Source organism: Pelmatolapia mariae, linkage group LG6, assembly GCF_036321145.2.
Source record: "Pelmatolapia mariae isolate MD_Pm_ZW linkage group LG6, Pm_UMD_F_2, whole genome shotgun sequence".
Taxonomy (NCBI): domain Eukaryota; kingdom Metazoa; phylum Chordata; class Actinopteri; order Cichliformes; family Cichlidae; genus Pelmatolapia; species Pelmatolapia mariae.
The window spans coordinates 25,767,183-25,791,048 of NC_086232.1; the positions used below are offsets into that span (position 1 = coordinate 25,767,183).

General features: G+C 38.8%; 2 protein-coding genes across 3 annotated transcripts; both read right to left on the reverse strand.

The window, feature by feature from the left end:
• Positions 1–43: 43 nt before the first annotated feature.
• Positions 44–10,705, reverse strand: rbpja (recombination signal binding protein for immunoglobulin kappa J region a). The gene is made up of 11 exons (XM_063476361.1): positions 10,680–10,705; positions 10,027–10,065; positions 9,836–9,931; positions 9,596–9,761; positions 8,752–8,926; positions 8,490–8,627; positions 8,286–8,398; positions 7,560–7,700; positions 3,553–3,708; positions 3,290–3,393; positions 44–3,199 (listed from the first exon to the last, which is right to left on the reverse strand). Exons 1-11 carry the CDS (start codon positions 10,697–10,699, stop codon positions 2,857–2,859), a joined length of 1,491 nt encoding a protein of 496 aa, XP_063332431.1. The 5' UTR covers positions 10,700–10,705; the 3' UTR covers positions 44–2,856.
• Positions 10,706–13,070: 2,365 nt separating this feature from the next.
• Positions 13,071–22,877, reverse strand: hgsnat (heparan-alpha-glucosaminide N-acetyltransferase). 2 transcript variants are annotated; one of them, XM_063476362.1, is made up of 18 exons: positions 22,670–22,877; positions 21,738–21,853; positions 21,498–21,634; positions 21,259–21,377; positions 21,111–21,180; positions 20,177–20,246; positions 19,856–19,956; positions 19,484–19,560; positions 19,311–19,341; positions 18,766–18,926; positions 18,501–18,616; positions 18,242–18,363; positions 17,955–18,081; positions 17,678–17,764; positions 17,466–17,543; positions 16,315–16,385; positions 15,117–15,229; positions 13,071–14,873 (listed from the first exon to the last, which is right to left on the reverse strand). In XM_063476362.1, the coding sequence occupies exons 1-18, from the start codon at positions 22,845–22,847 to the stop codon at positions 14,692–14,694; spliced, it is 1,956 nt and encodes a 651-aa protein (XP_063332432.1). In that variant the 5' UTR covers positions 22,848–22,877; the 3' UTR covers positions 13,071–14,691. The 2 variants fall into 2 exon arrangements, with proteins under 2 accessions (XP_063332432.1, XP_063332433.1); XM_063476363.1 differs by lacking the exon at positions 22,670–22,877 and adding an exon at positions 22,250–22,344.
• Positions 22,878–23,866: the final 989 nt, after the last annotated feature.

Here is a 23,866-nt window from a genome sequence, read left to right on the forward strand (position 1 = left end):
TTTCAGAGTTAGTTTCCTTTTCGTTAAAGTAGGGACAACCGCTATAATACACTGTCGAGTGTAACCCTTGATGTTCGGATAGATGATCAATTAAATCCCATAGATCTCACTATTGGAAGTATTTCCTGAGATCAGCTAATGATTGGCTGTCCTGATATCATCACCTGACTGTCTGGGTGAGGGAGTCGTATCTGTGATTGGAATTCTTCAAGCTATGTGAAAGGGCTTTGCCAATGTTTGCACACCTGTTCATTAATGATGTCTATATGTAGCTATGCCATTTATTACATGCTTACAGGAACGCTCAGATGCACACTCTTGTTAAAGTAAAAGTATTGCTAGAAGCATAAAGAGAGCTGGACTAAAGCAGACCACACGGATACACAGGCATACACACCAAACACACAAACATTAACAGCAACAAAGTGTCAGGTTTCATTCCAGCAATACGGCTCCCAGTTTAAAAATAAGTCAGACAGATTTGACCTCTATCCCGGGTAGCATGCTTCAGTGGGTAGTGTCTAAGCAGGCCCCAGCAGGATGTGAGTATACAGCATGTTTGGTTTACATGATAGACAGAAACAGGAAAAGAGTGCATACATATTCATCAACATTATGCACAGACACTGATATTATCAATTCACTAAGACATCAATGGACACCGGAGGAAAACCGAGTCAGGATATTGTGACTTGGTGATGCAGTAATTCACAATTAAATATTTCATCAGGTAGGTAAATTTCCAAATATTTCAAATACCCCTGCTCCTGCAGACCAAGACAAGGATCAAAGACATCAGTTTTATTGGGCAATTAAAGTTGGAGCTTCTGATTTCATCATTAGTGTTAAAAAAAAAAAGAAAAGAAAAGAAAAAGAAAGAAAGAAATTAAGAGATGATTCACCTATTTTACATACCGGATGAGTCCAGTGGTTGTATGTTTAGAGGATGGTCACAGAAGGGACATTTACACTTTGTTTTTACAGTCTAGCCCTTTACTAGAAGCACCTTTTGTCATATCAACAGCTATTTTGAAATAAGTAATGATTCAATTTAAGCTAACATGTCTTTGAAACAGAGCACCAAGTAAAAAAAGAATCATGCATATACAGACAGAACAAGGAAAGCCCACATAGAACAGTCTCAGGAAGGTTTGACTCAAGACTGTTCACGCAGGGCTTGAAACAAATAATTCACACTGGGAATTCTTCTCCTACCCATACCTCCTCTTATCTCTTATTCTTGGTATAACTGGCACTAAACTAGTTATTATTGCCATGAAAACACATTCACAACTTATACCTCATAACAGCATAATGCAAAATCTTGTCAGCTTGTACAAAATTAAGCAAGTCAGATCCTGTAGGACTAGGATGTTACCACCTTGCTATGATTGTTCAAACTTTTATCCTGTACCTCATCACTTAATGACCCAAAGGGCAGCCAAAGACGACTATTAGCTCTGCTGAACCTTTGTTCAGGCATTGTTTGAAAAAACTAAATTCAACAAAAAGTCAGCAGCAGTATGACACTAATGATAAATTGGTTTACTGGGCAACGATGAAGCTACAGAGATAGTATTTCTTTCCCCCAGTACATGAGCTCACTTTAAAACCCTTTAAATCTCAGCTCAAACTAAAGATCAGCTCTTCAAGAGGGCAAGACATTTTTGACATTCCTCCTTTGCTTCTTGACTTTCTCTGAAAATATGCAAGAGATAAGACACTTTTTATAAAAGGCTTCACTTATATGTGGGAGAAAAAACGACTGCTGCTGTATGCATTGCTATGGTAACAGGAGGAACTGCTTGTTTAGATTTGAGACCCAGTACAGAGAGTACAAAAAGAGCAAAATCATTAAAGAGAGAACACTCTGACAGTGTATTACAGGCTGATCTCTCCCTCTCTCACACACACACACACACACACACACACACACAGACACACAGACACACACACACACACACACACTACATTCATTAAAAATTTCATCTTTGATATAAAAGAGAAACCAAAACTGTTCAGTGGCCTGGAAAACATAAAACAGCCAAGCCAATAACGGCAAGCAGACATAGAGATATCTTCATTTTCTAAAGTGCTTCCAAAGACTGACTGACTCTTTTTCATTGCAACACACTGAACTGTTAACGACAGCGAGTAAGCTTTAAAAAAAAAAAAAAAAGAAAAAGGTGAGAAGCTGTTGTCTGACTATTACACACATGAAAAGCCATTTCCATCTTGACTCAACTGAGAGAAAACAGGAATGGGAGGCAACAATATGAAAAACTATCTTGGTAACAAACTGGTCTTACTATGCAGTGTATCATACAAAAAATGTACCTCAGAAAAAACTTATAAAATACAATATGAATAAAATAATATAATAATATTCCTTGGTCCATAAAACTATGTTATTCTTACAAATTTTCCCTTGCTCACTGCAATTACAAGTTTGTGTTCATCTGCAAACATAATGCTGGTAGTAAGAAAGCAGTTAAAGTAGCTTCCAAACCTGCCAAGTATATAAAAACAAAACAAAAAGGTTATTTTACAAATGATGTTGCTATGGGAGTTAGATAGTTCACCTTCTTTTAGATGAAGAGCATGGATATCACGTTACTCTGAGTGGAGCTTATGATATGTCCACAACAATCCACAAGAGGGTGATACAGTACAGTCAGAAATCACAACTCTTGCTTTTGAAGTTGTCTTTTTTTCCCTCCTCATAGTTTCACAGTTCCTCTAACAAAGAACTTCTTCACTTCTTTGCAATTCTTCACAGGTCCATGAGCCTCTTTGGAGAACATGCTCACATTTTCTCACTCAGTCACTGAGAGCACAATCACAAAACACGTTTTACTATGACAGCACTGACATAGCTGAAGTTCCAGACGACATGCCCGAGTCACTACTGCTGTAGGCTCCGTGGCCATCCCCGAGCCCACCCATCAAAGATGAAGGTGAGGATGAAGATGCGGGTGATGATGAAGAGGTGCTGTGTGACCGCAGAATAGCCCCAGCAGCACTGCAGTGAGGTCTTGGCCCTGGTTCGGGGGTATATGTGAAGGTCAAGGCAGTGGCGTAGATGATTCCATCACTGCGAACCAGCGTGACAGGGACCTGAACTGGCTGTCTCACCCAGCGCCAACCCTCCCTAAAGGCAGAGATGTCTGGCACCACGCAAAGGATGCTCTCCCCACATCTAAGGAAGCAAGCGGATGGGACAAGGCTTAAAAAAAAAAATGAAATGAAAACACACAGGCACATAGTTAACACTCGCAGACATATTTACCTGTACATGGTGTCTGCCTCCACATCTCCAAACCAAACTCTGAGGTTAGGGGTGAAGTTCTGTCCTGTCAGCTCCAACATAGCAACATCTCCTCCACCATTTAACTTGACAGAGACAAACATAAAATCAATCAAGTCTTAGAAGATTCCTAATAGTTGAATAAAAACAAAAGAGATGTATACTTGGGAATCAGAGTGTCACTCGTGTTTGCTGGTAAAGAGAAAACTAGAGCATATCTTCACCGGAAAAGGCTGTATGTGTACCTGCAGGCTTTCAACCACAGGGACAGGTGTTACTGGTGTGGGCACGGGGCCCATGCCCTCATAAAAGGTGTACTCTGCCTTGTCAGTACTAATGATAGTCCATGAAGCACCATCGTTAATCATCTCCTTGTTGGTCTCTTTGGAGCACGGTGTAGCCTGAAAAACAAAACAAAAGAAAAGAAACACAATTAATTTTAATTCCGTACAGTTATGTCCAACCAGGCACAAAAAAACAAGAAAAAAAATCTCAAGCAAGCTGATAGAGGCTCAGACTGTTTTGTTTAACTCTAGAAACTGGTGCTCAAATCATACAAATGACTGCTGTAAGTACTGCTCTAAAACAGCTCTATTAACCCTTTAAAGCCGGTCGGAGTGGGCACGCTCCGTTTTGCGTAACTATTTTTAAATCCCTGTAGCACTGCAACCACGTAAGCTAGCGCAATAATTTTTTTTGCATATGAAACCGGAGGAGTTGTACTTACATCTTATGCCATCAGATTGTCCTAGGTCACGGTTTTCTTCCAAATATAGCTTTGCAAAAATTGCATAAAAACCACTTGCAGCAACAAAAACATAATATTCCAGATACACACTTTGCCGATCCGATCAGCTGTTCGTAACACTTCCTACGTTGAAATAGATCATCAGCGCAAACTATCACATGTCCGCCATTACCTGCCCGAAACCGGAAGTGACGTCATTTTCGCGGAAATGTAGTTTTTTACCTTCAGGGCCTCATCGGCCTAAACTGGTGTTTTTAAAAGTTATGTTTGACTTTATGACTTTCTGAATAGTTTCTGGGATGCTTAGAACTCAAATTGCACTGCTGGAAATAATTTATTTTGATGCATATGCTGTTTTTTGCAAATCTGCATTATAATATTTATTTTCGTTTTTCCTGCAGTATATAAAAATTGGTGTATTTCAAAAATAAAACTATGAAGACACTCAAAATAAATTTCCTGTGGTGGGAAACTATTTTGTGCAACTTTTTTGTATTTGCAGTTTTGAGGGATAAGCCTCTTAAATTTCTCTAACTAGAAATATATGTTAAAAAAACAAAAACTATTTTGAAAATCGTTTTTGAGTTGAGTTTATTGCACTTTTTTGCAACTTATGTAATTACTATGCACTTAATGCATACATATTATTAAAATTTGGGCTATAATGGTTGTATTGATGTATAGCAACTTGAAATGCTCCCAAAATTGGCACTACAGCATGTAAAAATATAATATAAGCTCTGGCAGACTTGGTTCTATGGTAGGTCTTAAAGGGTTAATATTTATCTGTGACAAACAGATGGTTTTGTTTGTTTCAAACACACCAACACTGTTTATATTTATATGACCAAATCTGTCTTTGCAAAAAAAACTAAAAAAAAACCCAAAACCAAATTGTTTCTAATAACAAACTCTTAGGTAGCCCCATGCCAAATAAAATCATACATAGTTTTTATTTTTAAATTACAATTTGTCTGGATAAGAAAATAAAAATGTCAAACTCTTACCTGTAAAGAAAAAAAACCTTCAGTAATAACTACCTATATTTTTAACTGAACTATATACTGATTCTTTGACTAGTATATAGATACATTAAAAAAAAAGTAGGAACAGCCACATATAACACACAGCAGGTCATCTATGGTTTGATTTCTCCGCATGTGTCAGACTGGATGGGTTGTTACCAACATCTGGTGAAAATATCATGTCAACAGCACTTTTAGAAATAGATTTACTTTGAAAACTGATGACGTGTTCAGTTCTTATTTTACCTGCTGTATACAAAATATATGAAGGAAAACGTGGCAGTTAAATATTATTCACACAGTCATTAAAACATTTGTCAAAATGTTTGACAACATTTGGTATTTACGGTCCTGGTCAAAAAGGTCATGTAAGTTCAACATTACATTATAGAAATTCGGTCATAGGTTGTGCTTTTCCTAATGCCTTCATACAGTATGTTACAACTCTGCTTTATGTCGCGACATAATCAGTAGTCTTCCTGTATCTGAAATTGCTACACCTTCAGCTTTCAAAATCTTTAATGCAGCAGCTCTTCCTTGGATTGCAGAATTTGCAAAATAGTCCAGCCTCCTTTTTTAAACTTCCTAAGAATGAAGAACTAAAGAAGGGATTTATTTTAAGGAGATCCACACTGACAAAGACCTGATGATCAACACCAACACCAACCTTTGCAGTTATCATTTTACACCAGAAAACTTTATATTTATTGAAATAGGCTAGGACGCATGGCTAACTTTCTCTGAGGAATGAATCATCCTGACTAGAGCTGGGCGATACGACCCAAAATTCATATCTCAATATTTTTTAGCTGGATGGCGATATACGATATATATCTCGATTTTTTTTTTTTTAAAGCCATAAGGTAAGAACAAAAAGAGAGTTTAGTCAAAGCTGTGTCCCAGATGTCACACAGGCACTTTTATTAACATACAGCGTAGATGTACATGAAGAAATTACTCAAAAATAAATTATCAGCATTTACTAAATAATAATGCTCCATAAATAAAAGAACACAATGTTGTTTTTGTGCATAACAAAAAGCTTACAATTGTGCAGTCAAAATGTAAACTAAAAGACGCTGAGCATAATAACAAAGAGACAGATTTCACAGCTGCTCTATTCCCAAGTTCTACTGCATGACTGACAGCCTTGAGTTTGAAATCCTCTTTGTAACCGTGTCTCTTAACAGGTGCCATTTATGGTTCTTATACACACACAATACGGTAATATTACGTTGAAGCACAGTACGTATCACTCCGCGAGGCTCTACTACGGTAACCGTAATGCTCCGACAATCCATCAAGCGGTGCGGCTCCGTAGCTTACCAAATTCGTACTAAAACATTTTTTGACAGATTGCTGAGCGCCGTGTACCACATAAAAACGGTTCGCGGTCAGTAAGCACAACCAGAATTCATACATAAGGCGCACTGTCGATTTTTGAGAAAATGAAAGGATTTTAGGGCTGCATGTCGTTAGCGCGGTTAGCTCGCTAACACATTGACGCCGTCCAGCCCCACGCACGGGGCGATCCGCGGTAACTCGTTAACGGAGATTTGCCGTGTTCATCTTGTCGTTGCCTGCAGGTGAAGCTATGGGGTAGGGGGATAGGGGGAGTTGTGTTCAGTGAAGGAGAGAGGCGAGGCCCAGTAACGCAGCGTAGAGACAAAAATGGACGAAAGAGAGGCAAACTTGCGGCTCCACAAGTATAATTATAACGTAACATAGACTATATCGATATAAACGATATTGTCACATCTTATATCTCGTATGTAAATATATCGATATTTTTAAAAAACTCGATATATCGCCCAGCTCTAATCCTGACCCACCGACATCAGCACTACTGGTCACAGAATACAGACTGCAGTTGGCAATTCAGCCCATAGTAACTGTTCCTTAAGAACATCAATAAAACTATAACTAGGAATTATTAAGCATAAATTGGGATTTTATGTTAATGTTAGTAGCATTGCGCACTCCAGTGGAACTAACATGAGAGCTGCAAGTCAGCACTACAGATATGCCTTAAACATTTCAGAGCACAGAATGCTGATGATTTCCTCTTGATTTCCAATCCTAATTTTAATATCAAGACCTAATTTTGTGCACTTCTCTTTTTTTTAATAATTCAAATTTACTAGCTGCATTTACCAGCTGAATAATTCATGTGGTTAATGCATTTTTCTTTAGTGATACAAACTCAAAAACTATGTTTATTTCTGCTTTAGACATACTTCAAACCTGTTTAAATAGAAATTCTGGATCAGTCTGGATTTTGAGTCTTCCATAGTCACCCTTCAACAAGAAAATACTCCAAATGGCACTACTGGCAGGTTTCCTCTCCTTAGCAACAGCAGCAATTTATTACTGTTTTGATACCTGCTCATCACAAAAAATCTAATATAACTTGATTTCACAAAAACAAAGTTGAAATAATTAAATATATACATATCTGTGTGTGTCAGACTTTGCACACCTGGAACTGGATGATCCTCTCCTGGGATAGACAGAGATACATCCTGTCTGTATCTTTCAGGTAAAAGGCACACTTGTGAAGCTGGGACACCGGGTCATCAGCATCCAGTAAAGCTGCTTGCTTGTCCACTTTTCGAATGATCTGGGGATCATAACACATTTATCGTAAGTACGCAGAAATAAATACTGGTCACGTGTATAAAGGATCACAAAGACATTTGGAAACATTGCATACTTCAAATCATCCACACACATGAATGTCAGACTATGTTAGGAAACCTTGATTTAGACTGTGTGGGCTTTTACTGCTATTATTAATCTCTTTGTCATTTCTGCTTTCCCACGCTGTCAAACTTGCATCATTCTTCATTTTATCTCTGGTCTCCTTGCTCTCTTTCCCCCCCAAGCCAATCAATCTCAAATCCCCACCGTTATTCTGCCAATATAGAAATGCAGTTCCTTGACTGGCCACTTGAGGCTTGCGCTACAGGTGAGTCAACAGACTCCGATGTGATTTTGGCCAGCTGTCCAGCAAAATTAAATTTGTTTACAGTTTTGGATTCTATATTTAATTTTGTAATTTATAGCAAGGCTACAGGGAATACCCTTTTTTGTGTGTTTTCTTTTATAGAAATCACTCATTTGCATGATACAGTGACACCTGGACGCCACCACAAGCAGCTCATTTTCTCACAAACAGACAACAGAAATAAAAAGTGCCACATACCAGTCTTGGCAGGGCCATGCCAGTCACAGAACAAACCAATTTGACTGTCTGGCCATAGTGAATATAGCCATCTCTTACAGCAAACTCCTCCCCTTCAGACTCATCATCGTCCACTAAATAAAAGAAAATAACAATTAAAAAAAAAAGATTAAATGTCTCTTATTTAAAATCTTACATGATACAAAAGAAAAAAGTGTAGCTCACAGAGGTGAATGTAGAAGGCACCCCACTGTTGAGAGCTGGCATGAAAGTTTCCCCCCTCCACATGGAGATACCTGGTACTGACCGTCTGGGAACGCAGGCGGTTAAACAAGGCCACCTTTGTCCCAGATGCTATACATACTGGAGGGGAATAAAAAAAGAAAGTGAAACCAGAAAAAGAAAATCATTTTCAAATCCAACTTAAGCATCAAGCTGTTGTGAAACCATTCAGCACTCTTTGATTTATGTGTGTCCAGCAACTCACAATCAGCATTTTTCAAGGACTGTTTCTTCTTGGAGGGCTTGGAGATGACCTTGATCCTCTTGCTGAAGAAGACTCCAATGTTGGCGCTGTTTCCATACAACATCTTTACAGATAGCATGAAGTGCTTCCTTTTATCTGAGTCACTGATATACAGCGTCTTAGCTGTGCAGAAGTGCTACCCGGGCAGAAGACAAAGGTTAGGGGACTTTTTGCTTTGCTTTTTGCTTCTCTCATATCTCCTACTGGAGGACAGGCTCATTAGCAGCATCTGTCCAAAGCGAAAACATGCCGATGTGCAGTAATATCAGCTACAGCGTTAACATGGTTAATAAGGTTGGTTTCTGGTTTTCATGGTTTCTGCAGCAGTAAACAGGGGAAATTGCACAGCAAAGCATCTGTATATCTGACCCCTGTGGTTACTTCTGTTACTTTGCTTAGCATAGCACTTATGGAGCACTGAGAAAAAGCAAGCAACCTGCTTATTCATCGGTTGAGAAAATAATCAAAAGCTGATCTAAAGAGATAACATCTCTTTCTTCTCTAGCTTAAACATCCAACATGAAGAGTGTTGTCAGGGAGACAATAAATCTTCACTTAAAAGAACCAATTTAACATCTGTCAGCCTCTTATCACAAACTGAACACAAATTTAATCATACAAATTGGAACTGGATCCCACACAGGAAAATTAATAAGACAGCAGACAAACATCAGGCACTGCCATCGATGGAAGTCATCTTATCTCAGAAAAAGCAAACTCCTGATAGCAGTCAACAAAGCAACTATCTGACACTGATGTTTGGCCTCTAAATCACTGCATCTGTAGTGCCATTATAACTACCCACCTTGCCCTCCAGATTGAGCTGCTGCATCTCCTGCTCACTGTTGCCAATTCCAATGAAGGCACATGGCTGGGCCTCCTGCTCAGTACAGCCCTCCTTCTCCATTTTTTCCAACTTCTTTTGCCATCCGGTGCCCATCAGATACACACACGGTGGAGGACAGAAAAACCTAAGTGGCACAAGAAGAAGTAAAGTGAGACATTTTTCTTTAAACACAATGAAACTTAGCAGTGCCACACAAACCTTTTTTCATTGCCATATGACTTTTGTGCGACTTTTGCGTGTAGAATGAGCACCGTTTGATCATCTTTGTCCTTCAAGTAGTTCCTCATGGCTTCCCTGCAATGTGGAGAAACGCATTAAACCTTTTAGAGCACTTTTTAATAAAGTCTAAGATTGCACGGGAACAGCTGGCTGTGTTTCTCACACTCCACCTTGTTAATCGCTGTGGCTGAGGTCGCTCACCAAACTTCCTGCAAAACAAAAACATCAGGGCAAAAGTCTTTTACACGTGGTTTTAGTGCTGGGGTTAGTGCAGCAGAAACATAAAATAAGCTTGAGAGACAGTATGTAAGAAAACCGATTTAACAGAGGCGATGTGATTTTCTTTAAACATTTTTTGGATTAGAAGAAAATAAGGCAAAATGCTAAAGAAAGACAGCCTTTGAACAATATGGGATTCGTTTGTTTTAATTAGCTAAGCCAAATTTTATTTCTTTCTTCAGTATCTGACAAAGTTGCAGTTTTCTCTGAGGGTGTTATGCTGATGTAGTCAACTTAAAAAATATTAAGCCAAAATAAAAAAAAACTTAAACTGGCAAAAAAAAGTTAATGAAATGGTTTGAAACTTTCTTGGATAGGGCAGTTCAATAAACTGTATAGAAAGTAGGCGATACTTCGAAGAATAGTTTTGCACAACTGAGCCCGCACCGAGCCACAAGGTAGTACTATTATGTGTGATATGCCTACTAACAACACCGAAAAACATCCCTCCCCCACCAAAAAAGTATTACCAACTGCCAATATTTTCCCCTCATAAAAACAGTCAGGTTTTTGAAAACATACAGCTTTAAATTTCTGCACTTACCCCGTTACAACGGGCGCCATCTTCCGAATAACTCTCCCCCCCGGAAAAAAAAAAAAAAAAAAAAAAGTCCCAACAATCGCGAGATCCCTCCCCCCAGTTCCCTCACCAAAGCCAACGGCACAACAGAAGAAGAAGCAGACTGGAAGGAAAAGAAGGGAAAGAAAGAGGGAGGGAAGGAAGGGAGGGGAGCGTGACGGGGCAAAAGGGGGTGAGAAGAGGGCGAGGGAGGGGCGACGGGCAGAGGGCAGACGCCACAACAACAGGCGTGGGAAAGTTGCAACGTCGCGCGAGAACGGAAAAACTCTCACAATAGACACGCATGAAGGAAGGGTAGTTTTATCGCGAGATCTAGCGCCTTCACAACTCGCTGTTTTTTTTTCCCACAGGGCGCGCGCGCTGAAACTCGATTCCCACGCTTATTGAGCAACGAAGCAGGCTGCACCTTTCTGTGCTGAGGAGCTAGAAACACGGCCACGGGATAGATATGTGTTATATGAACTACAGCACTGGAAATATATGGGAAAGTGGAAGATTAAAGCACAGACCTTAAATGGGAAGAGTGGAGAAACACAGTGAATGCAGATGCTTCCACAGAGCCTGTTACAAGTAAAAGAGGCCTAGAGGGAATATCTACAATAACGTAGTCTAGAAGGAGGGTCAAAGATTGCTTAACCGGCTTGTGTTGTAATAGCGAGTAAGGCAGCTGGATTTAGATATATGGGATACATCACCACATTTAAATTATGATTCTCAGGCACAATGTGTAAAGTGTCAGGAAAAACAGAAGAGTAGCTCTTCCTCAGTTACATCTCAATGCAGGATCATTAATAGAATAATATAGATTTTAGTAGATTGGCAGTGCATCATTACAAAAGATGAGTTCACATGTGGGAGATCAGTGGTGGATGTGGAAAAAGGAGAGCAAATGCATTTAAGAATCAGGATACTGTATTAACCCCTAAGGAAGACAACAAGAACAGTAACAGACTGAACTAAATTAAATAATGCAATATATTACAAAGTTACAAAATATAAGAAATAGCTCTAATATATACAAAGAGCTCAATAATAAATATCCAGAATATTACACAGATAAAATATAGATGATTGACATTTTACTCTAAACTGTAAAGTGTAAAACCTTGTTATTTTCACTGTAGAGGATATGTAAAAGGTTGTAACTATTGCAGTGTGTACTGTGCAGGTTGTACAGGGAGGAATGATTTGTCATGCAGTGGTGCATTTGGGTAATCTCAGTCTCTCACTGAACGTGCTCTTGTGACTGCCCAGCACATCATGGCCTGGGTGGGAGGTCCTCATGATGTTGTCCTTATCTTGGACAACATCTGCCTCTCTGACACCACCTTAAGGGAATACAGCTCCATCATGGAAACATTACTGGCCTTGTGGATCAGTTTATTGAGTCTGTTAGCATCTGCGACCCTCAACCTGCTGCCCCAGTATGCAACAGCATAGAGGATGGCACTGGCCACAACAGACTCATAGAAAATCCCGAGCATTGCCCGACAGATATTAAAAGACCTCAGCCACCTCAGAAAATAGAGAAGACTCTGGCGCTTTCTGTAGAGTGCAGTGGTGTTTTAACCCAGTCCAATTTATTATCTATGTGTTTCATAGATCAAGACAACCACACAGGCCTCATTGCTGAACCCATTCAATGACAACATCTGTTGGCTCCGTTACACTGTTACTGCCCTTGTTTAGGTCTACTTCTTCTCTTAGAAAGAGGGCACACTTCAAATAAATACATCATTGTACCAATTACTTGACTTTTTACCACTATTGAAATAAAGAGAATCAGGTATTAAAACAAATGCTGGCACCCTCATCCTCCTATTAGAGGCACATGTGGTATAAATTTGAAAATCCCAAATGATTTTCAAAAAAGATGACCTCTGAATTTGAGGTCAATGTCACTGGGATTCAAACCTGTGCAAGATTTAATCTGTTTAAAAGTCCTACGTTCACCTGGTTATTGAGTTGTTGCATTCAGAAACTTGGCTGTCCATGTCACCTGCCTGCTTGCCCAATGACATCAGCCTTTTACAGCTGAGGGGTAAAAATGACCATCTGAGAGGAATTTCATCTCCTCCTCATCACCACTGTAACACCAAATAAGGGAATATCTTTTGGAAGAATGGCCCTCAAGTAGAGTTTTAGGACCTGTAGCATTAAAGCTGCTCTAGTGGCATGTGCTGGATACCCAATGTTGGTTTTTCCTTTGTCACATGTCACTGTGTTGCTACACAAATCCCCCATATGACATTTTTTTGTTTAGAATTCTTTCACATATAGAACAGAAATTACCACATTATAGGAAATCAATCTCAAACTATTTTTTAAAATATAGATTTTATTATATAAATGTATTTTCAAATAGTGTATATATAAAAAATTAGATAAAAGTTTAACAAAGTAAATGTCATGAAATAGAAATGGTGAACGTACTACATGAGCAGTCCCCCCCAAAAAATAATATCCACAGCATCTGGATATTCTATAGACTGAACATGATGATTCTGCAAAAACAGGTGGTAAATGTTTTATCAACTGCCAATCATAACAGCGAGCACATTTACCCAATACAGTGGGAGTAATGGGAACAGTCTTATGATAAGACTCCATCAAATATATTTATGGTGCTTTTTCAGATTACTGTGTAAGGAAAAAAAACACATTTGGCAAAACAGCAGCAAAAAATTGGGGTATTAAACTAAAGTTGAGAAAAAATGCATATGTAACACTAACACACAAAAAATAGCAGCACTGTGACTTCTGTTTTTTGAAGACCATAAAAAAAACAAAAAAACAAAACCTGTGCTGCTTCCACATGAAACCAAATGCATAACATTGCTAACATCCCCTCCTTTAACTCCCCTGAACATTTGGAGCTTATTTAATCTGACAGGTCATCTTAAATGTAATAGAGAAATGGAAATCAGAGAGAACAGGTTTGGAGGTTTGTTTTCTCGTGTCTTTCTTATGTTTGGTTGCTCAGTTACCCACATCGATTGTGAGATGTACATAAAATGGGAGCACAGTGAAGCCAGCAGTCATTCATTATACTCGCAAAACAGAATGGAGCGATGAACATGAGCATTTCCATTTTAGCTATAGTGCTACGCTCTGAGCAGCACAGACACTACATGCTGGGTGGGGGTAAGGGATATAGGAAACATCTACTTATGATATCCCCCTCATTTGAACACCAATTCCATCTTAAAATGTAGAGCGGGAAAAAAATATTTAAAGATTACAGTGAATTGTTGGTAAATGTTTTGCCTTTAGCGTCCACCTGATAAAAAGCAAAAAACCCCAAAAACCTAACGTCAGCCTTCAGGGTAACACCACAGCACTTCACATGACAACAGAGAAGTCAATAGGGCCTATTAAAGAAATACTGCAACACCCTGCTTAAATACTCTGCCATTTAAGATGCGCTGGTATAACAAAAATAGTTTATTTAAAGTTACTTTGGGCTGCTTCCTTATTCACAAGAGGTTACCATAGTGGTCGCTCCGCATATTTGATTTGGCACATTTTTACACTGGATGCCCTTCCTTATGCAACCCCCATTATACTTGTGTCTCCTGCCAGGATTCAACCAGGGATCTTTTGCTTTGTAGGTGAATGTGTAAACTACTACACATTAAAGATGGTGTATTTACAATCCAAACTATTCTTCAAATATTTTTTTCCTGAGTCACTAAGGATAACTTTCCTGGTGCATAACTGAACAAACTGTTTATTGTCCCATAAGGTCATAACAGAAATTAAAAAAAAAATGTAAAAAGAAAGAAAGGGGAAATAACCTAACAGAATAGCTATGTGATGAAAGAAACCCCATACATGATCAGAGACAGAGATTCATATAGTTATGATATAACATTGACATAATTAATCTGCATTCTGTGTCCAACCAAATGCATTCTTGTTGTGTCTCCAGCATCTATGATGTAAACAATGTCCTGTGCTTTTGCTGATCCTGTGTTTAAATTTTCCAGAAAATCTTCTTTTTGTAAAGCAAATAGGAGATGATGACCCAACAGGAAGTGGCCACAAGGTTCTGAATGAGATGCTCAGCATGGGATTGGCTGTTGGACATGCGCCAGTGGAAGGGAAAGTAGTCTTCAAACACTTCGTGGCCCACGTACACAAGTATGGAGTTCATACCTCAATGAAACACACAAGAGAGAGTGAAGTAGAGGACACAATGACTACACAGAAATTCACAAGGAGAATAAATATTTGGCAGATTATATTTCCAATTACAAGACGGACCATACTAATTCACACTGTGACAGAGCAGACTTCCACATTCACATCAAACCCCAAAAGTACAACTGTAGCTGTGCAATCAAAAGCTGTCTTTGGCAAAAACTGTCCATTAAGCTTTTGTGTGATTCTAATGCTCACCAGGATAGTAGAAAGGTGCCCCTGACCACCACTTATTTACATCCACTATGTAGTAGATCAGCATTAGGAGCACAAAGGCAAAGCAGGCCAGTGTTGTCACGTAAGAAAGAGACCTAGAAGTGAAACATTAAGACATTTTTTAAAAAAACATTTATATGCACTGCTGTTCAGCATCGGGGTGCTTGTGTCAATGTCAATGTCCATCTCTGTCTGCCTCTGGCTCCTGGGGGTCATTATTGCAGCTTTCCACCCTCATTTTATGACAAAGACTATTTGTACTCCATCCTTTAATTATGTCTCCCACCTGCCTGTCCAGCCTTAGTCATTGTCATACTGTATACCACATATAATGTAATAAAATAATAACACGAATACAAATGAAGAAATAAACAGATAAACCCTGAACAAGAGGATCCTGTAGATGATTTATAGAGCTGATCTGGGAAAAACAAAATGTTCTTGGCGCAACAGTGGATTCAGATCATAATTCTGATTGCAAAATCGGCCAGACAGGACAGGACTTAAAAAAAAGGGGGAAAAAAAAGGATATTTATCAGCACTGCACCAGCTGAAGGTCTGCCAACTTTTCGAACTTAAAATCACATCTAAAAACCTGCCGTTTTTCATTCAGTTTATGCACTCCTGGATACCTTTAATACCTTTAATGTTTAACTCTCTAATGTAACTATGCATGTCAGAGAGTGTGTAATCTCGATGTTTATAACCATTTTTGCATGAGTTTTACTGGTACAGCCCGTTATGTCTAAGGTGATTTTGGGCTATATAAATAAACTCTATATTGGCTTGATAGACCACTTTAAATATTTGCCAAGGGTATGGCTGTATATTTGATTGGTTTCCATTTTTATGAGATATTCTACAACTTCTCTTTTGTCTGATTTCACAATCCTGTGGCCACAAAGTTGTGAGAACGTAAGATGCTGGAGTGGAGAGCAAATGTGGAAAACCTAGTCATAACACAAATTATGTGGCATTAGGTATTCTATTATATCTGTATAAAATATTTTACGCATTTTAAGTGAGAAAAGACTATAAAATCTAACGTTTGCCAAACTTAAAAATATTACTAGTGCTGCTTATTTTGCAGCAGTTTCCAAAATATTCAATTAGAAAAAAGTGCCCATTGCTTGAGTAAATGTAGTTCTAACTGTAGATATAAATAAAACATGGCCCTTACCACAAGTTCTTGTTGACAGGAATGAAACCCTGGTCTGTGGAACATTTGGTTAGAAATGCTGATATGACACCCTGAATGACAGAAGACATTTTATCATTCAATCATGGAGGCAAAAATGACCATATATATATATATATATATATATATATATATATATATATATAAATATAAATAGATGCTTGAGGAAAGCCAAATTATTTTGACTTTGCAATGCAATGACTCATTTTTAATACAATCAGCAATAATAAACTGATGTATGCTCAGTTCCCATAATATAAAAGTAACAAGTAACAGTTCCCTGATTGCACCGTATTTGCATTACTGTGCAAAGGTTTGGGGCAATACTTACAAATGTTCGCTATCATCAATCTTTATATTACAAAAAAGGGCCATAAGGATAATCCATAAAACTGGTTACAAAGATCATACAAATCCACTATTCTTAAAATCAAAAATTCTAAAATTCACAGATCTGGTTCATTTTCTCACGGCACAAATTATGTATAAAGCAATAAACGACCTGCTTCCTGACAATATTCTAAAACTGTTTTCTAAAAGGGAACGGGGATACAATTTGAGGGGGGAATTAAATTTAAAACATCCTTGTATTCGTACAACATTAAAAGGTTTTTGCATCTCTGTGTGTGGAGTGAAGCTGTGGAACAGACTAAGATATGAAGCAATGTCCGAGCATGGCGCAGTTTAAAAAGCAGTTTAAGGATATGGTTCTTGCAGGGTACAGGGAGGAGGTAGAGATTTGATATTTTCATGTTTGGTATGGGTATATATATCTGTAGGTTGTGTATCCTTTTAGGTGTTACTGGGGTTGTTGAAAAGGTGTATGCGTGTATGTGTATATGTGTATGTATGTATCTATCTAATTAATAAATAAAAAAAATACACGTAACATATAATGTAATTGCAAGGAGGCATTTCTGCAGTCTATTGATTACTAGATAGTGGGGTGGGATTAAATAAGCTTATGCTTCTTCCTGCTCCTTTTTGCACATGACAGTTATTTGTAGTTGTGGTTGCTCGTTTTCCTTTTGTTTTGCTTTGTTTGTTTGTCTCTTTTTAATTCTATGTTGCTGTACTTTTTCCAACATGTTCAAAATAAAGATTCAATCAATCAATCAAAACAATGTGCTTACCAGTAACAGACCCCATATGAGGAACCTCGACATAATACTTTTGGGGCGTTCTCTGTAGTGCAAGATTATTTTCCCTGCCTGAGGACAATTAAAATACAAAAAGAATGAAAGCCAACCATTTACTTCCTTTAACTTTTCCAACAGTTTTATATCTTTATTTGAATAAGCAAGAAACAAAAGGAGGCCAACCCAGACAAATATAAATTACAAACCTGTAATCCCAGAAAGGCCATGAGGATAGAGTTGATGCTGCCAAGAACACCTTCTGGATCATACGGTATACGAGTTGCATAAATCACCTGAAATAAAATGTAAACCGATTGATTTTTATCAATATCAGATGCAATCTATCAGTGGTTGCATTATTGGGGTTAGCAAGTGTGTACGTGGCCATTGGAGAGAAATCTGACACATAAAAATAACCTTAACACTTCAAGTTACAAAAGACTATCATGAAGCTATATTTGGGATGTTTTGGTGGTTACAAACCCTTGATGATGGATTCTGGTACATGTGCTTTTCTCCCAGAAGCAAGCGGTCAATGAAACCAGCTGCTCCACCGGTGCAGTTCACATACAGCCCCATGTCCCCAATCCCACCTGGACCCAGATAACCTCTGTACCAAAGAAACGGGTGTAGTCAGTGTTGCTAATGTAGCACTGCACCAAGAGGAAGGTTAGAAATTCCATTTTATTAGTGCTTACTGCTAGAAGTTCAATTATTGCAAAAACGTACACAACATAATGAAGCACTACACCTCACTGTCTTTGACTTACGTTGGGCAGTCTGGCACAGGAAGTTGAAATGTGAGGAAGAGCCAGAGTACTTCTAGAAGAATCACACACAGCCAGGCTGGCCAATACAGCAAGAAATCAATAGCTGGGGACCACCACGCATCCTGGAAAATAAAACCCACTCCATTAAACACATCTCCTTTCCTTAAACACAAATTTAACATAAATATATTTAGTATAAAACAACACAGACTGTTAAATAATGCAGATTAAAAAAAACAAAAAAAACAAGAAGGCTGACCACTGTGAGGACGTCAAGTTGTCCTCTGGCCACCAATAAATCCAAGCAAGCTACGACCAGATATGACCAGGCGAGGCGCTGCAACACACCCGGGATCCGCAAGTTTTCCCAAGCCACTGTAGAGAAGATGTAAATACACAATAAAAATGCAAATGAAAATAAATAACCACATAAGTTCAAAGTTTGAAACAGTATTATAGTATATGGTTTAATCATCCACCTAAAGATCTTGGAATACTGCTGTAAAGACGGAGTTCATACTTACACGCTCCCTGGCAATAGTTTGGGTTGATGACTAGGACACCAATGATGAAGAGCTGCAAGCTCCGCCACACAGCTTTTCTGAGCAATGAGCAACGGGTCGCGCCTGCACGCAGCAAGGCATTGATGGAGAGTGCGATGGACGTGCCCATTATGAACACAAACCTGGTGGAAGAAGGGACAAAATGAGTGCTGGTTCTACACTTAAAAGCTTTGCTGAGGGAACAAATGGAATTTTATTATTTCTATTTTTTTTATTCATTCATTCTGTTTGATTTTCCTTTTTTATACAATTTTTAAGCACCTTTTAGTCCAGTGACCACTTTAAAGAAAACACCCTTTATTTCTTGTGCACATTCCACTATGTAACTGGACCAGAATTTGTTAATGGTCCCTGTAATCCTTCTGAAGATAATTCTGTCACTATTACAAAATAAAAATACACATTAATATAAATACTGCACATTTATATTAATGTGTGAGTACAAATAAAGACAATCCAACTGCATATAAGACAACTTTTTATAAGAATCTTTAAATTAAGCTTACCAAGGGAAGACTAGGTCGGCAACAGTAAGGCCTGCAAGATGAGAAATGGGGAAGGCCTAGTTTAAAATCAACAACATTGCAAATACCAAGGAGAGTTGCAAAGATCTGTGAATAATGAGGAAACTGCAACATGGCTCAAAAAACACTAAACAAAGAAACCACACTGGGCTTACCATTCCAGCTTTCATGTCTGAAGAACCAGTATCGTCCCCCTCCATAGTTCACAAACACCATAATGACTAAGGAGATACTGACAGAAACACAGAAAATGCCACATTTACTGAAATGCATCAAGCTAGGAGTAAATGTTTATTTCTATTAATTGATGAATAAAAATAGGCAAAAATATGAAAACATCAAAGCACTGGATCTAGATTTAATACTGCCGGTGGTGGTTGATTAATAAGGGACAAATTCAGTGTCACCTACTACACTGTAATAAAAATAATTAAAAAAAACAAACATATGATACAGTATAATGATAAATAAGACAATGAGGACACTAAGCTGGAGGCACAAGAGTGAGGGTGGGGTCAGGAAGTTACCCTCTGAATGTATCCAAAGATCGAAGCCTCTTGCTGCTTGTTAGCGGGGGAGGGAGGATGTTATCAGTGACTGGCGGCACTACCCGAGTGGGGCCCAGTTCCTGGATGATGAAATCAAAGCTGGATATTAACATAATTCTACTGGAAGTATAGATTTATCACCTGATTTATTATTAAGACAAAAACACACAGGATAGAAGCAGATCAGTAACTGTAAATCTGCTATAGTAATAAGATCATATTAAAACTATCTGGGTTCTCATTTCATTGTCACTAAATAACTCATAATTAAACAAGGCCAAACGATTGCAGAACACTCACAGAATTGATGAGTCTCTCTGTTTCCATGGAACTCCCAAGTCGGAGGACCAGACCTCTTACCGCATCAAGCCTGGACAAGAAACAATCAAGATCTTGATTGAGGGTTTTTTTGGAGTACAAACAAGCTCAGTTGACTCTCGAGACTGTGTGCTTCAGAGAGAGACACAAGACTGGAAAAATGTTCTTCTTCCTTTCAGCTGCTCCCTTTAAAGGTCGCCACAATGGATCATCTGCCTCCATCTCACCCTGTTCCTAGCATCCTCCTCTGCATCTCCTCTTTCACTACATCCATGAACCTTCTCTTCTTGCCTGGAAGCATCATTTAGCATCACAAATATCCACAATTCCTCATCTGCACAAACACTCTCAGCCTTGCCTCTCTAATTTTGTTTATAAAACACTCAGCCTGAGCTTTCCCTCTGATTTAATCATTTCTAATCATCGTGTCCATTGCGGTCGCTTCCACGGAAAATCTGTTCATCTTCAACTCTGTCTTTTTGTCACTGTCACCCTCTCCACACCATACATCATAGCAGGTCTAACTGTCATCTAGTAAATCTTCCCTTTCACTCTTGTTGCTATGTTTCAGTTAGCAATCCTTCCTGACACTTGTCTCCGCCCACTCCACCCTGTCTGTACTCTCTTCTTCACCTCTCTTATGCAGTTTCTAATTGCTAGATGGTTGATTCCAGATATTTAAACTCATCTACCTTCACTATCTCTGCTCGTAATGGCTCAACAATGGGAAACACACGTTTTCTGTCTCGCTTCTACTGACTTCCTCCTCTTTCCAGAGGATACTTCCACAAAGGCACAGAGCATCTCTTTCTGATGCATCTGCAGTGCTTATTCTCAACATTTTCAAATCATTCAAATATCCACTTCTTTATATTGAAATTTACTGAATGAGCATCAAAACAAAAATCAGGCTTACCCCCAAACCTTTTTTCCAATGGCAAACACCAAGGCCAGGAGAGCATAGATAAGAAAAGCAACCAAGATCGCTGTGCGGAGAGATATTAATTAAATGTATATTAATTATTAGTTAAAATAAAATATTTTTCTCTGTATGAGACACTCACGTATGTAGCTATTCACAGGGTCCTTATCAGTAACTACAGAGCAGTTGACTCCAAAAGATGCGTTCAGGGTTTTCACCCACAGAGAGTAGTTACCATGCTCGCCAAAGTGGAAAGGAATTCTGTGAATTTAAAAAGAAAATATGTCATCAACAAATAAGCCAAACACTGATCCTTAATTTTATATAGCCACAGTGTCGTTCTTTTGTAAGTTGGAAACACGACCGTATTCGTAAACGTACTTGCAGAGCTCCAGCTCGATAGGTGTGCTGTTGATCTGCAGTGTTATTTCATGCTGTGTGCTTACAACAAAGTTTACTGAACTGGGCTGACCAGGGCCAAGCCCTGCAGGTACCACCCCTAGCTGCTGGTACAAACACTAACAGGCGAGAGAGCAGAAGCCAAGATTAGAAAATTATTGAACTTAAACCACACAGAAACAGAATCAAATAAGGGGAAATATCTGGCACGTGTAAGCCCACCTGGTAGCAGCGCTGTGACATCCAAGACACCTGCACCTCATATGACAACTCATTGTTGACCGTCAGCTGTGCCTCATCCATCTTCAGGGACAGGCGCTTATGATGATGTATATCAGCTAGAGTGAGTAAGAAAGGAGGCATTGTGCAGATCAGTTGAAACCCAGCAACACATCAATTTTCTGCATATGAAGGTACAATGTGCAGACGATGCTACAGTCTACGGTTTTCTATTGGTGACCCCATCCAAGCCGCTGTTCATGTAATTAAAATCATCAGAAAACCATAACAGTGTGCATTCCATTACGCTGGTTATTATTCGATCAAAATGCACATGCTCAAAATAATCTCATCTTTCCCGGCTACACAAATGTTATCAAACAAGTCAGAGAACTAATAACGGGTGATCGTGATGCTTTTCGTTTTGATAAGCGACACAAGAAGCCATCTTTCTGTAATTTGTCTCAAATCTATCGACCACAGCCGATGCTAAGGACCACAAACCTACTCCATACCAGTGTGCGGTAGCGAAGAAGCCCAGTTTGACAGCAAGCTACAGCCAGAAAGCTAAAGCTAGCGTCTGGAGGGAGAAAGCATGTGATAGAGCCAGTGGTCACATGCTGCATTAATCCCTAATTTACCACCGAGAGGGAAGTTCAAACCGCTGAAGCTCACTTTTCCATTATCAGCTGTTCTCGGTTGATACCGTTTGATGCCGCTCGATAGCAGGTTAATAATTAAACATTTAAACCGCGTGTTTGTTGGAGTAAACCTTCAGATATCGTCAAAAAACCCATAACCACTGCTGCTGTAATATAATTTCAACAAATACAGGAGTTGGTGTAAAACACTGTTAAACATTAGCTTGCTCGCTAGCTTGCTAACCTGGTAGCAGTAGTCTCCTGCTTGTACTTTTTTCAGTTCAGGATACTTACACGAAGATATTTCAGCTGCTAGTGGTGCCACGCAAACAGCCACGACCAAAGCAACAGCAGCAAGGGCAAAAGTGGCACTTTTCTCCGTTTGTGCCATTTCTTTCTGGCTCTTTGGTATCACCGATGCTACTGAAGACGAGTGATATGTATTGTTTTTCTTAAGCTTCCTTTTTGCCATGACATAGGTTACTTCCGATCCGTGTCCTTGTTTTGGCACTCTAGTGGGAGCGAGAAGGGCCAAAGTACCATACCTGTTCTACTACCCCAATAATTGTTAGGTAATGGAATGGTTATTGCACAGATTCATGTTTGTGATCGGCACTAAAGTCGAATGAGACACAGTATTCCCAATAAAACTGTGGTAATAATAATGAATAATAATAATAATGCATTTTATTTGAGGGTGCCTTTCAGAAACCCAAGGTCACCTTACAAAAAACAAAATTAATAAAAGGAACAGTAGTCATAAAATAAGTTAAAATAACAAAACAGAGCTTGACAACAGATAAAATGCATTAGGAAGTATTAGGTACTGCATTAGGAAGTAAGGCGTGCCAGAGAGAAATATGTGAGGGTGGTGCAGGACATGTATGAGGACAGCGAGATAGTGGTGAGGTATGCCGTAGGAATGACAGGTGGCTTCCAGGTGGGGGTGGGACTACATTAAGGATCGGCTCTGAACCCCTTTTTGTTTGCAGTGGTGATGGGCTGATAGATGAGGCCAGGCTGGAGTTTCTGTGGACTATTGTGTTTGGAGATGATATTGTGATCTATGTGAGCAGGTAGCATGGTCGGTGGCACTGGCAAAAATACAGGAGGCTGAGATGGAGGTGGAAGAGCTAAAGATGCTGAGATTTTCGTTGGGAATTACCAAGATGGACAAGATCAGAAATGAGTATATAATTCCTGATCTTATCACAATGTCTCAGTTTAAACATTTGTTTTCAGTGGGGTTTTTTTGTAATAAATGTGAATAAAATGTGATCAAATCATTCAATTGTGTGAAAAAAGAAAAGTAAAGCTGTAACAAGAAACATTGAAATTGTTCCTACATTTTATGTTTAAATATGAAAATTAGATATTGTCTGTCTAAATATATGAAGATCTGTACACATTTCCACAATCTGAAAACTCCATAAGTCAGGAAACACTTTCAACAGAGAGAAAAAATAAGCTATATAAAAAATTACACATAAA